This window comes from Convolutriloba macropyga, chromosome 3 (assembly GCF_964194025.1).
Source record: "Convolutriloba macropyga chromosome 3, txConMacr16.3, whole genome shotgun sequence".
Taxonomy (NCBI): domain Eukaryota; kingdom Metazoa; phylum Xenacoelomorpha; order Acoela; family Convolutidae; genus Convolutriloba; species Convolutriloba macropyga.
The window spans coordinates 79,083,487-79,095,643 of record NC_134470.1 but is presented as its reverse complement, the minus strand read 5'-3'; the positions used below and the strand labels follow the sequence as shown (position 1 = coordinate 79,095,643).

At 34.8% G+C, this 12,157-nt stretch overlaps 1 protein-coding gene across 1 annotated transcript in view; it reads left to right on the top strand.

Annotated features, from left to right (window-relative positions):
* LOC142336492 (ubiquitin-protein ligase E3B-like) overlaps positions 1-11,799 on the top strand; it is a 34,564-nt gene extending 22,765 nt beyond the window's left edge. Inside the window, exon 7 of the mRNA XM_075385376.1 lies at positions 11,340-11,799. Coding sequence (XP_075241491.1) covers positions 11,340-11,702 — 363 coding nt within the window. The 3' untranslated portion in view covers positions 11,703-11,799. The remainder of the gene's footprint in view (positions 1-11,339) is intronic.
* The last annotated feature ends 358 nt before the right edge of the window (positions 11,800-12,157 follow it).

Here is a 12,157-nt window from a genome sequence, read left to right as displayed (position 1 = left end):
CTTTGTTTGGAATCTTTGAACTCTGTTTTCGCATGTTTTATCTCTTAAGTATTTAGGTCAAACGGCTGAACGAATTGAAGAGCACAGAGAAGAAGGAGTGATTTTCATCTCATGCTGAGTTTTTGATGGAAAGCGAGAAAAGTAGGCGTGTAAAAATTTTCACTAAGTGAGCGAAATTTTTGGATCACTTGCCACAGTTTTCACAACAGTCTTTTTAGTTTTAACTCCAGCTCTTTGAATCAAAAGTATTTTATTCACGTGTCTAAACTAGAATTATTGGGTTTGGGAGCATTTTTGACCATCGGAAGCAAATACTACACGTTAAGATTCAGCTACTTTTCACTATTTCAGCTTGTTTAAAGCTTTTAAACATTTATTCGATTCTTCAGCTTTAGAAAATTGGAGAATTGTGTGGTTGTTAAAGGTTTTCATCCAAATAATGGATAGGAAGAAACAAAGCTTATTAGAGCACTTGTGACTTGAATAAATTAAACAAATATCTACTTTTTCAGGTTTATTGTTCTTTGCATTTAATACTGTTGTTTAATACTCCTCTGTCTTGTATTACGAGATCACGCAATTAAAATTTTTCTCGGTTTAATGGTTCGGAAGTTGCAATAAAGCATTTTGCTGAAATTTTATTCGGTGAATAATATTTTTGGTGTTTTTCCATCGTCAACGCCTTTCCGTTTCTTGAGTTTAATTTTTATGAACCCATTTTACGAGGTTGTTTTTCAATTGTTTGTCTTTTGTTGCAAAATATTTATATTGGTTTTTGTCAGTTTTCTCTTTTCTCAGTTTTTTGTTCAAAGTTCTTAGTGTAATTTTGTAGAATGTGCATTAGGTCAGTGAGATAAGTCAATTTTCTACATCGAGTTGTTTCCGTAGGTCGTCAGGCTATGTTTTTAATTTCGCCGAACTAGAATTTTTTTCGCTTTACCTTAGTTCACAGCTTGTTCAATATTTTCCGTGAAAACTGTTCGGCTTCTCTAGGCTAATTTCACTCCTCTCCCATTTTGCTCAAAGTGCTTTCAAACATCAGCTGCTCAGCGACGCAATCTATAGTGAACAGAATGAGTGAGTTTCGAAAAACGAATTCAAAACGGGATAAACCCACAAAACCCAATTTTAGATCCCCGCAACTTTGTTCTTATGTGTCTTTACTAACATCTCTAATGCGTTTTAGCATTGATACCGACCCTTCGTCTTCTCATTAAGAATCAGGATTATGTGTAACCACGAAATCAATCAAAATAGTTCACACTTGACAAATGATTTTGTACAACAATCAATTTTTATCGGTTATGGGAATCAATGGCCGCTATTGTCCGGCAATCTGTCGGGTATGTTTTTTTATAATGGATCGTTATACTTTATTAGAATCTTTAATCAATTAGCAATGTGAACACCACGCGACAAACATTTTTTCAAACGTGTTTGCAAAACTGAGGAGGAGAATTTTCCAAATAAAATTAGCGTCAACTTCTAACTTAGAAAAGTGGATAGATTAGAATGGTGGCTAAAGTACCCAACAATAGTTCTTACAAATCAGTTGTCTAGTGCCAAGTTCAGAAAAAGACAAAGTGCAGGATTTTTTTGATAGCTAAAATTGTTTTTTTTAAGTTCGTTGAAATTTAAAAAAAAATAAGTTTGGACAAGTGAGTGGAATGTCTACATTCGGTAAAGCCTTAACAATATAGAGCAAAAAGAAAACTTCGCTTTTTTGAAAAATTTGGTCACTCGAACCTGTACCATTTAACTGCTGTAAAAAATTTTGAAACATGAACCGCTGAATGAGGATTTCGAGGCCTTTCTCTAAAATTTTCCATAAAACATGCTTGAAAACCAGTATGCGGTTTTTCAAGCAGTTTGGTCTGTTAAGGGCTAAATTTAAACCACAGGTTACAAGAACAATCATGCAAATAAAATGAAAACCAAGAGCTAAAGAGATGCAATGCACAGACTAGAGTTTAAATTTCTTAAGGCCCTTGGGGCTCCTAAAATATCTGAATGAGGTCATACCCATCTATGTAAACTAAACTGAAATTGAATACAATTTTATTGGTTAATGTATTTGCGTCAATGTCAATGCCAATGACACAGCGGTCCCAACCAATATATAATTTTTTGTTTGGTGTGAGATAATTCCAGCAACGTTGTTAAACCATCTAAGTCTCTTGAGTTAAGGCCAGAAACAATGTCGACGCAATTTTAAATTACTCAATAAAATGAAAATGGGGCTCCAAAATTTATTGTTTGCTTCAAAATTCATTAGAGTCGGTAATGGGCATCATTCTTGCCCTCATCAATTAGCAGCAAGTTGCTGGAAAATATTTTCAAATTTTATATTCTGAATAATGTTACCCAGACTTGAGTCTCAGAGCATTGCAGCAGTTTTTTATTCAATTATACTGGATCATTGCTGCTTGAAAACTGCGTACTTGTTTTCAAGCATGTTTCATGAAAAATTTTAGAGAAAGGTCTCAAAATCCTCATGCAATGGTCCATGTTTCAAAAATTTTTAAAGCAGTTACATGGTACAGGTTTGAGTTACCAAATTTTTCAACAAAAACCGAAGTTTTCTTTTTTGTTAAGCCTTTACCGAATGTAGACATGAACTCCCAACACAATCAATGCAACTAAATCTAATTCGACTATTCAGAACTTCAAATTAATAAGAGCAAACAAGAAACAGTCTTTTTTGGGTATCAAAGTAACTCAGTTGCTCTTCATATCTTTATTCGCATAGCAAAATTGGGGTCAGTTGCTCGTAGGGAATCCTTTTAGCCAAATGGCGCTGATTCTCGGTTGTAAGCGTCCTCTATGACGTTCATCCGTTTCCCAGAGGAATCTTTTGATCTTTTAAATTTTTTTAGTAAATAATTTAGACTCCAACTTTGCAGCTGATAAAGAGCAGATAAATAGTAGAAACTGAACAAGAGCCCTAATTTTATGGAGTTGCGTTTCAAGAAGTAAAAAGGCAAGTTTTGCTCAAATTTCAAACGAGCCTTCACATTACAATTTTTAATCTTCTTGTCGGAACAGTATCCTAGGAGTGCCGCATACTGAGCAATCGTTTTGAATAACAATTGGGGCATTAAGGTTAGATTGTTGCAAAAAACCTAGTTATAACTTAGCCACAAAAATTTTTACGCATTTTTTCCATCGTTTTATGGAAACAAAAACCCTGACGGGGTGCCAAAAGCCAATTGTTTGTATACTGACCTATAAATATATTCCCAAAAGTTTACCGGTGTCCCAATCTGGCGGAAATTCGAGCTCATTCCTTCTCTTGGTATTTTACAATTCGAAGAACTTGAAATTTATTGGGGCGCGGTCTTTTTATTTAAGATTTTTTTTAGATTTTCATGATTTCTGAAGTCTAATTGAAGTAAGTCTTGACGAAACAGGCGGTAGAGTGAAAAAGCAAAAGGGTTTGTTGCTCTAATTTTTAAGTAGAGTAAGAAAATGGCGTTCTCCTATTGGTTTTTTTCACACGTGGCATTTTGACTGTGATTTTTTACTGATTTTATTTTTTATGTGATTTTCCTAAATGGTTTTCCCAATTCATGCATCACAATTTCTAGGTCTATTTTTTGTTCAAACAATGACTTGTGCGGCTATGGTTTTTACAATTCAAAGAATTTGAATTGTCTTGGGGCGCTGTGTTTTTTAAGATTAAAAGATTTTAAGTTAGATTTAGTTTTCATTCAAGTGCTTAGAGTGGTGCAGCTGCTGGGATGGCCTTAATTTAAGGATAAAAGGTCATTTTTAGGAGTTCTTGGGCTCAAAATGGTGCAATTTTTCATGTTTTTTTTGTGAGTTTTCTTAGTTTTGGTGTGATTAATCGTACGTTGAAGTTTTCAAAAGTTATGACCATTTTTTGAGCTATATGTTTTGGTACGACAAACACAAACTCAAAATGATACTAATTTTTGCAATTTTCAGGGTCCAGTTAGCCTTTTTTGGATAAAATCTGCAATTTTTTAAGGTTTTCTAAAGTTTGTGTTAGTTTTTGATATTTGTCCATTCTCAAGTACCAGAAAACCTATCCCACGGTCTGATTAAACGTTACTGTTTGGTTGTTAGTTTCAATGGATTTGTTTTCAACAATTTAACCTTTCAAATTTTAGAATTTTTTTGATAAATTTTGGCAATCTTTACGGTTTTTTCGAAACATTTGTCTTTTATTCAGTTTTTTTTTTGCCTCGGTAGCCAAGTAACCTCATCCAGGGTTTAAGTATGTTATTAAATATAGTTGCTATGTTATTAAATATAGTCAGTATGTTATTAAATAGTTGCTAGGGGGCAATTGAATGGTTTTCAACATTTTAATAGAACGAATTTTTGTTTTTCCTAAAAATTATTGCCTATCGATCTCTGAACCAATTAATTTTTTAAGCCATGGAATTGGGCTACTGGATAGCCTCTAGAGACACAGAAATGATTATGTGTCTCTAGAGACACAGAAATATTATTATCATGATTTTCAGCAATATTTCATTAAAATTTGCAATTGATTTTATTTATCATAAAAAATTCGAGTCATTTTTGAGTTAATTGATCTTCAAGGGCCAATAAATTTTTTTCAGTTCTTGCAGATATAATACTGGGCCAATTTCAGAAACAAACATTGGTTCTTAACTTAGTTTTGAAAAAGTTATTTTTAAAAGGGATCAAATTTTGCCTTAGGTGTGAAAGCTTGAAGAGTTTTAGCAATTGAGTATTTTTGTGTTTATTTTGTTTGATTGTTTTAGTTTCTCAATTTTTTGAGATGATTTTTAGTTTTGGCTGGCATTGTTCAATTGATCTGCTGGTCAGGTAGAAAACTTCCAAGCTTTTTTCATTTCTTTGAATTGTTTTTCAGGACTTGTCTTGATATGTTTTTGTTTCGTTGTCAAGAGTTTTGTAACGACCGTATGAATTCAAAAATTTCTTCATATCTGCCTTTTGTTTGTTTATTCAAGCAATTTCATGAAATGTTACGTCATTTTTCACGCTTAGTGTCATGAGTTTTTTTGTTCATTCGCATGATTAAGGTTTTGGTCACATATGACTTACCTAACTCTGAAAAATTTTTTCCTCATTCTGAAATTGACTTTTCTTTATTTAATTTAATGAGATAAGGTAAAGAGAAGGTGTGTCACTCTAATTGAAGGTTTATTTTGGGAGCAGTTCCTTGTTTGGTCTGTTTATTTTTTTGAGACTGCAGATCTACGAAGCTATTGCCGTTATTTTTCTGGCTATTTTTGCGGCTATTTTTCTGGCTATGTTATTAAGTTGATTTCTGCCAGCTATGATTTCCTCTTGCTTGTAAAACACTCACTGCATATTTCAAAATGTCGAAAGCCTGCAGTGCCAGAAGTTGAAATGTCAGAAATTCCTACTTAGCCAGAAATTGACTTTCATTATAAAAAGTGCGCGTTTCCTGTTTTAAGCATGGTTACGTGAGTCACTTCGAAATTCTGACTTAATATCTCGAACTGGTTCGCGGCTCTCGATAAACGCCAGAATTTCTCAGTGACTTCAAACAGAATCACGTAACATCTCTTAAAACACGCAAGGTCAAGTTTTAAATGCCAAAAATTTGCAGTGCAAGAAGTTCCTAAATGCATATCTAGAAATTAACTTTCAATAAGTTCAAGGTTTTGTGAATTTAGAAATTGCGTATTGTCCAGTGACTTCAAGCAGTCATGTAGCCTATACTTGGTGCCTCATTAAGTTTTATCTGTAGTTCTCACAGTACGAACTCAACTTTTTCCGAAAATTTTGACTCTAAATATCGGATTGTTTTAATCAAATTAGACCTCATTTTCGCTGTTAATAAAAACCACAATGAGTTTAGGCTTGATTACTAATTTGGATCTGATCAAGCAAGAAGTCACTATTTCGTACTTTTTTATGCGTCTGATTTTTTTGAAGATTTCACATGTAATATCACTCTAAATTTCTAACTTAATCAGTTTCGTGGTCATTTTTCAAACCTTATCCTCGAAATCCAGCTGACAAAATGGTAAAAAAAATTAGCAATCAACTGAGCAAACTTCTAGGAAAAAAATTTGGAAGCCTTAAGTCACGTTTCTTGGAAAAAATTATTGAAAGCCGCATTTTGTTCCCGAGAGAAAAAGAATTCATTTCTAAAAAACAATTAAAGGGGATAGTTAACCATAGGAAACAGTCTTAGAAAAAATACTTTCACAAACACGATTTTTGTTAAGGCCTAAAATTGATTCAATAGAAAACAATTTCATAGTTTGCTCATTTTTAAAACCATAAATAGTACAATTGAGAGCGACGCAACAGAGCCTGCTGACATTTTCTGCGATCCCTTGTAGCTTACAATATCAAACGATTATTGGAGATTAATAAAAAAAATCATTGTTAAAGATGAAGCCTCAAAAATTCCTGATAGAAAGTTATCGAAAAATTGGATGCGAACAATGATTCCGACGACAATTACGATTTGCAACGAGAGTTGGTTTTGTTTGACGAGTAGCAAGAGAGTAAGGAACTAGAAATAGCAAAACATTGAAATTTTTTATTCGAAATATGCAGAATTGCATTGTTAATATAAATTTTAATTGAATTCTTTGAGTTTTGAATAGCAAAATTGAGGTCTAATTAAATTAGGGTATGGTTCTGGCAAGCCTTCGGAAATTCGAGCTCAGCCGAGGGCGAATGCGCCCTCGGCTGTGAGCTCTAATTGCCTTAGGCTTCCCAGGACTATACTCTAACATATACTTGAAGCGCAATGCTGAAGTCAACCGAAATTCGCTTTCGAAAGCTATTTTCAATAAACTACTACTGAAAAGCTTCATGTTACGACGAGCTCTCAAAATGTTTTATACGATTCAAAGCAGTCTGAGCTTAGACTCACTTGGATGCAGCTTTACTATTGCACTAGTTATTTTGGTTACTCTGGATTTCATTTTCAACCCATCTTGGACGGTATCGGAGCGAAAGGGGGATTTCGAAGCGATGTCATTGTCTTATACCAGATTACACAGAGATTGTTACCGAGGAGGAAGTTTGTTGAAAAGCAGTTACCCAATAATAAATAGAAGATGGTTTCGTATATTGAAAATTTTGGGCCGTCAAAGATTACGAAAAGGGTATCATGTCGGAGATGTGGGCTTTCAAAGGTCTTCAAATCGCCGTTCAAATAGTCAAGAGTTCAAAATTGGCGATGATTTGCTTGAAACAAACTCATCGAGTCTAATGAAACTTTAAGACATTGAATATACATTCATTTAATTATGAATTTTTAATATTAGAGATAAAGATTTTAAGCAGTATTGTGCTACGTGCATTTTTTCAAATAAATTTTTAATCTTTTCTTGTGTTTCTCAAGGTACAGATTGCAGATGATGATTTAAGGTATGAATTAGCTTTTAAAAACGATGTTCAAATTATAACTATTCTCTATTGAAGAGGTTAAAGTTTGACATATGCGATATTGTTAGCTAACTGGTTGTTTTACAATGTTCCTTCGGAATGCTCCTTTAAACAATGAACAATCGGCCAAAACGGGAGAGTTTATTTTGAGACTGCCAATTGGCAAATTTGGCGGCTCGTTTGCTACTATGCTTTTTACTCTGATGTTGCGAAGAATTGTAAAATCAACGGCAAGTGAGAGCAATTTTAAGATTACTTTTTTTGTGGTCGAATTTTTAATTTCCGCGCTGTTTAAATTAGTCTCGACCAGTGTTATCAGCAGTGTGTTTTTAACTGCGTGCTGACTGGCAGTGAAATTTTTCAGTAAAAATTTTTATCTAATAGTTCCGCTAATTTTTTGCAGCATTTATCTGGTCTATAATGAACTCGTATGCTAACGACAATTCATGTTTGTCTTTTCGCTACGGCCTTTAAATGCAAAAGGCATTACTCTAGGCTTGTTTTTAGCTAATGGTTTTGTGAAAATTTAATAAGATGTCTGAACTTTTGCTGCTTCTGCTAAACAAGCGATTCTTTTGTTCTTAGTCCCGTAAAAACAATGCAAAAGTTTAAATAGAACGTAAGTCTCGGCTGTTCGGACCGCAGACAATATAGCCTGTGTTTGTACTTTTTCCGATTAATTCCTTTTAGTTGCTCTCGAACGAGGTTTGAAGCAGTAATTGTAAACTTGTTGGTCTTTTTTATTTATACATGTCCAGATTATTTTCAGTGTATGAAAATTACCCATAATATTCTCAATGCCGTGCCAAACCTCTGTTTTTTAAAATTTTTCATACTTTGATTTCTGCCCAAAATTTTGCGTTCTTGCTGCAAATAGATGGGTGCAAAAAACTTCCAGCAAAAAAAAACTTTAGCAATCGTCTACCACTGTTTCCGTAAAATTTTTTTTTACTGATTTTGAGTTCAAATAGTTTTATTTTGCGCTGAATTTTTCTTGTTTGTTCAGATTTTGGAATCTCTGAAACAATTTTGTGCATATGTACAACCAACGGGTGAACACATGTGGTTTTATCTTCTTTTGAACTGTATTTTTAGTGAAAGTTTAATGCTTCTGTATCGCCATGTCATGGGAAGATGCAGTAATGGAGAGGACAAAGCCTATGTTGAAAATTTATTTGAAGAACCAATTTTGAATACGGATGTATTCAGCAAAAAAAAACTGTTGTTATGGCCAGTCTTCTGTTTACAAACCCTGAATTTTTGTCTGAACAATTAGAGAACATTTGTTCTAGACGATAGGGTTTCTTAAATTTTTGCCTAAACTTATGAGAGTTTGGATGATTTTGGATTTTGTGAACGAGAAGAGTCAATATTATATGTAAACGCACACTGTCGATCCTCCTTGTCTTTCTGGAACTCCCGCTGATATTTCATCTATTAATTAATAGCCGCGATAAAAATGGCTGAACAGCGCTAGATTTTGTTACGATATGACATCAAGCTTGTTTCCAAGCGGAGTTTGTTGATTCCTTTTGCTCTTACTGGAGCGAGTTTTTTTGTTCACGCGCGTGACAAAACGTGGTCACCCATATCTTACCTCACTTTTAAGACTGACTGTCAAAATTACTTTTATCGGAGGAGTTGAGGTCAATTGGGCTTATCGTTATCTGATTGAAAGTTGAAAGTTATCTGAGGGCAGCTTAACAGTTCATAGGACTAGAATAGTTTACAAAACATCTCCTCATTTATATAGAACTCTGATGAGCTGATAGACAATGAACAAAAATTAAGTTAATCTATGTAGAACTCTAATGAGCTGATAGACAATCCAAGTGGCGCAAAAAGCGGGTATGTAAAAATTCAACAAAAAAACCTGCAAAATGCGATTTTTTTAAGCTAATTTGATTTTTTTAAAATGAAAACTCCAAAATTGTTTTTATTTAAAATAACTATATATAAATTGGTTATCAGCAGCAGAAATTGTCCTAAGAAGAAAAAGTATGACATTTTGACCTAAACACTGTTAATATCCGAGTTGTAAAATGGACCGCGCCTAAATACTAGCAGTGAGTAGCTGATGGTGTATATTAAGAACGGTTGCTTCCTTTGCGAAACAAGCGATCTCAATCACCCTTTGTATCAGCTCATGATCCATCTCAACTTCCTTTTCCAGTTAAAGGGTCCATGTTTATGGTCGATAGTTTGCTGCGCATCGATAGTTTGCTGCGCATCAAGGTCGATAGTTTGCTGCGCATCAAGATGGGTCTAATTTATACATTTAGGTGTTCTGTTTTTGTGAGTCGTTTGGATAGTAAATGAGCTTTCAGGTGCTCTTGTGGACCATTTCAGAGATGCCAATTATAACTTTGTTTTTAGTCCGTCGAAATCGCTTTAATTATTGTTTCACTTAGTCGACTATTAGGTTTGATTTATGGTCCGGTAGAATACCGGAAACGACTTGAATCGTCGTGCATTATAATCTCTAACCTAACCTTACCGAAATCAGAACATCAAAATAGACAAGAGAAAACAAAAGTAGCCCAACAAACCACATTAAAGTGTTTTAAAAATGCCGACTTTTTTAGGTGCGGGGGAGCTAGGTGGGGTGGGTGGGTAGATAGGTTGAGGAGGTGGGTAGTGCTGGGGTAGTTGGGGGGGGGGGGGGTAGGTGGGGGTGGCTAGGTGAAGGGAGGGGTAGTGGTAGGTGGGGGTAAGTGGGGAGAATGCGGGGGAGGGGGGGGGGTAGATAGGTGGTGGGGGTAGATAGGTTTATCCGGTGTAGTTTAGATAATTAGGGGTGACTTATATACGAACAAAAAATTCAATGACCTCTTCACCTTGAAAATTACCAGCAGTTCCTAATTACTATACATTACAAACGAAGCTACTGTTAAAGTCCAATATTCGAAAACAGAAGCCAACAATCAAAAACGGAGAAAAATGCTCGAACAGAAAGAAGTCAAAATTCAAGTCATGAACAAACTTGCTTTCTGCTTTAAAAAACCTGTAGAATCTCAATACTTCTATTCGAGTCGTAAAAATCTGTAGAGAAACGTACAAGAAAACATCCAAATGGCGCAAAATGCAGATATGTAAAAATTCAAAAAACCGCAAAAAAACTAATTTGATTTTTTTAAATGAAAGTTCCAAAATAATTTTTAATTATAATAACTTTATATAAATTGATTACCAGCAGCAGAAATTGTCCTGAGTAGAAAAATATAACATTTTGACCTAAACACTGTTAATACCCAAGTTGTAAAATGGACCGCGCCTAAATACTAGCCCTGAGTAGCTGATGGCGAATATTAAGAAGGGTTATTTGGTAGGTTGGAACACTTCCTTTGCGAAACAAGCGATCTCAATCCCCCTTGTATTAGTTCATGATCCATCTCAACTTCTTTTTCCAGTTAAAGGGTCCAGTGTTTTATGTCTTCAAGTTTCAAAGATTCATGTTTCGTTTTTTTTTTGATGATTTGTCTTTCTTTTGCGCGTGTTCGTTGATTGTTAAAAGAAAAAGAAGCAATTAGTATTAGTTATGGTCGATAGTTTGCTGCGCATCAAGATTGGTCTAATTTATACATTTAGCTGTTGTTTTTGTGAGTCGTTTTGATGTTGAATGAGCTTTCAGGTGCCCGTGTGGACCTTTTCAGAGATGCCAATTATAACTTTGTTTTTAGTCCGTCGAAATTCCTTTAATTACCATTTCACATAGTCGACTATTAGGTTTATTTTACGGTCCTGGAATTATTGTTCGAAAAAACAGTATGGTTCTGTCAGAAATGAAATTGAGCATTTTTCGATGTAGTTTTGTTGGCTAATATTCAACAGTTGAGAACGTCTAGATTTCGTTGCATCAAGTTTATCGATTTATAGTGCTGGCTGCATATTTAATATTGCTACCATGCTTAATATCATGTTTTAACTTTTTTGTGTTGTTGCAGGTGATCAAGTGGTTCTGGGATATCCTTGAAAACGACTTCAATCGCGAGGAGAGATCCCTCCTTCTAAAATTCTGCACCAGCTGCTCCAAACCCCCTCTGCTCGGCTTCAGCTACTTGGAACCTTCTTTCTCGATCCGGAGAGTGGAACAACCGGACGATACTGATGAAGGTGACACCGTTGGCAGTATCGTCCGTGGTTTCTTTTCTCTCTCTGGAACTAAGCGTGGAGAGAACGTCTCTCGGTTACCTACTTCAAGTACATGTTTTAACCTGCTGAAACTTCCTCATTACCAGAAGAGAGCTACATTGCGGGACAAATTGAGATATGCTGTACACAGTAATGTCGGATTTGAACTGTCGTAATTATTTCATGTTTTCTTGAGGACATTAGACGAAAAATATTAAAAAAACTAATTTACATGACGAATATCGATACATGCAACTTATAGCTGAATAAAACAGTCTTTCGTCAGTCTAAATTGATCGAGATCGTCAACTATATCGTAACATCAAGAAGGCGAAAAAGCACATCTAAACAGCCCGGCAAATCTAGCTGTATTTGCTAGCAGGTATTTTGTCTGAGCCGATTTTCGACTCAGATTGGTCACCGATACGTTTTCGAAACATAAAAATATTAAGCCTAAAAAGAGCGCAATCGATTCAGTATATTAGTAGGCTCAACGAAAATTATGTTTAACGAACTTTTTCCGAGCTTTCTATGCCAAATAGAACGTATTTCGTGTGCATTTAAATGGTTAAGAAATTACGTAATCCTTTCTCGCTTTAAATTCTCGCTTTGTTTAAATAGCGCTTTAAAT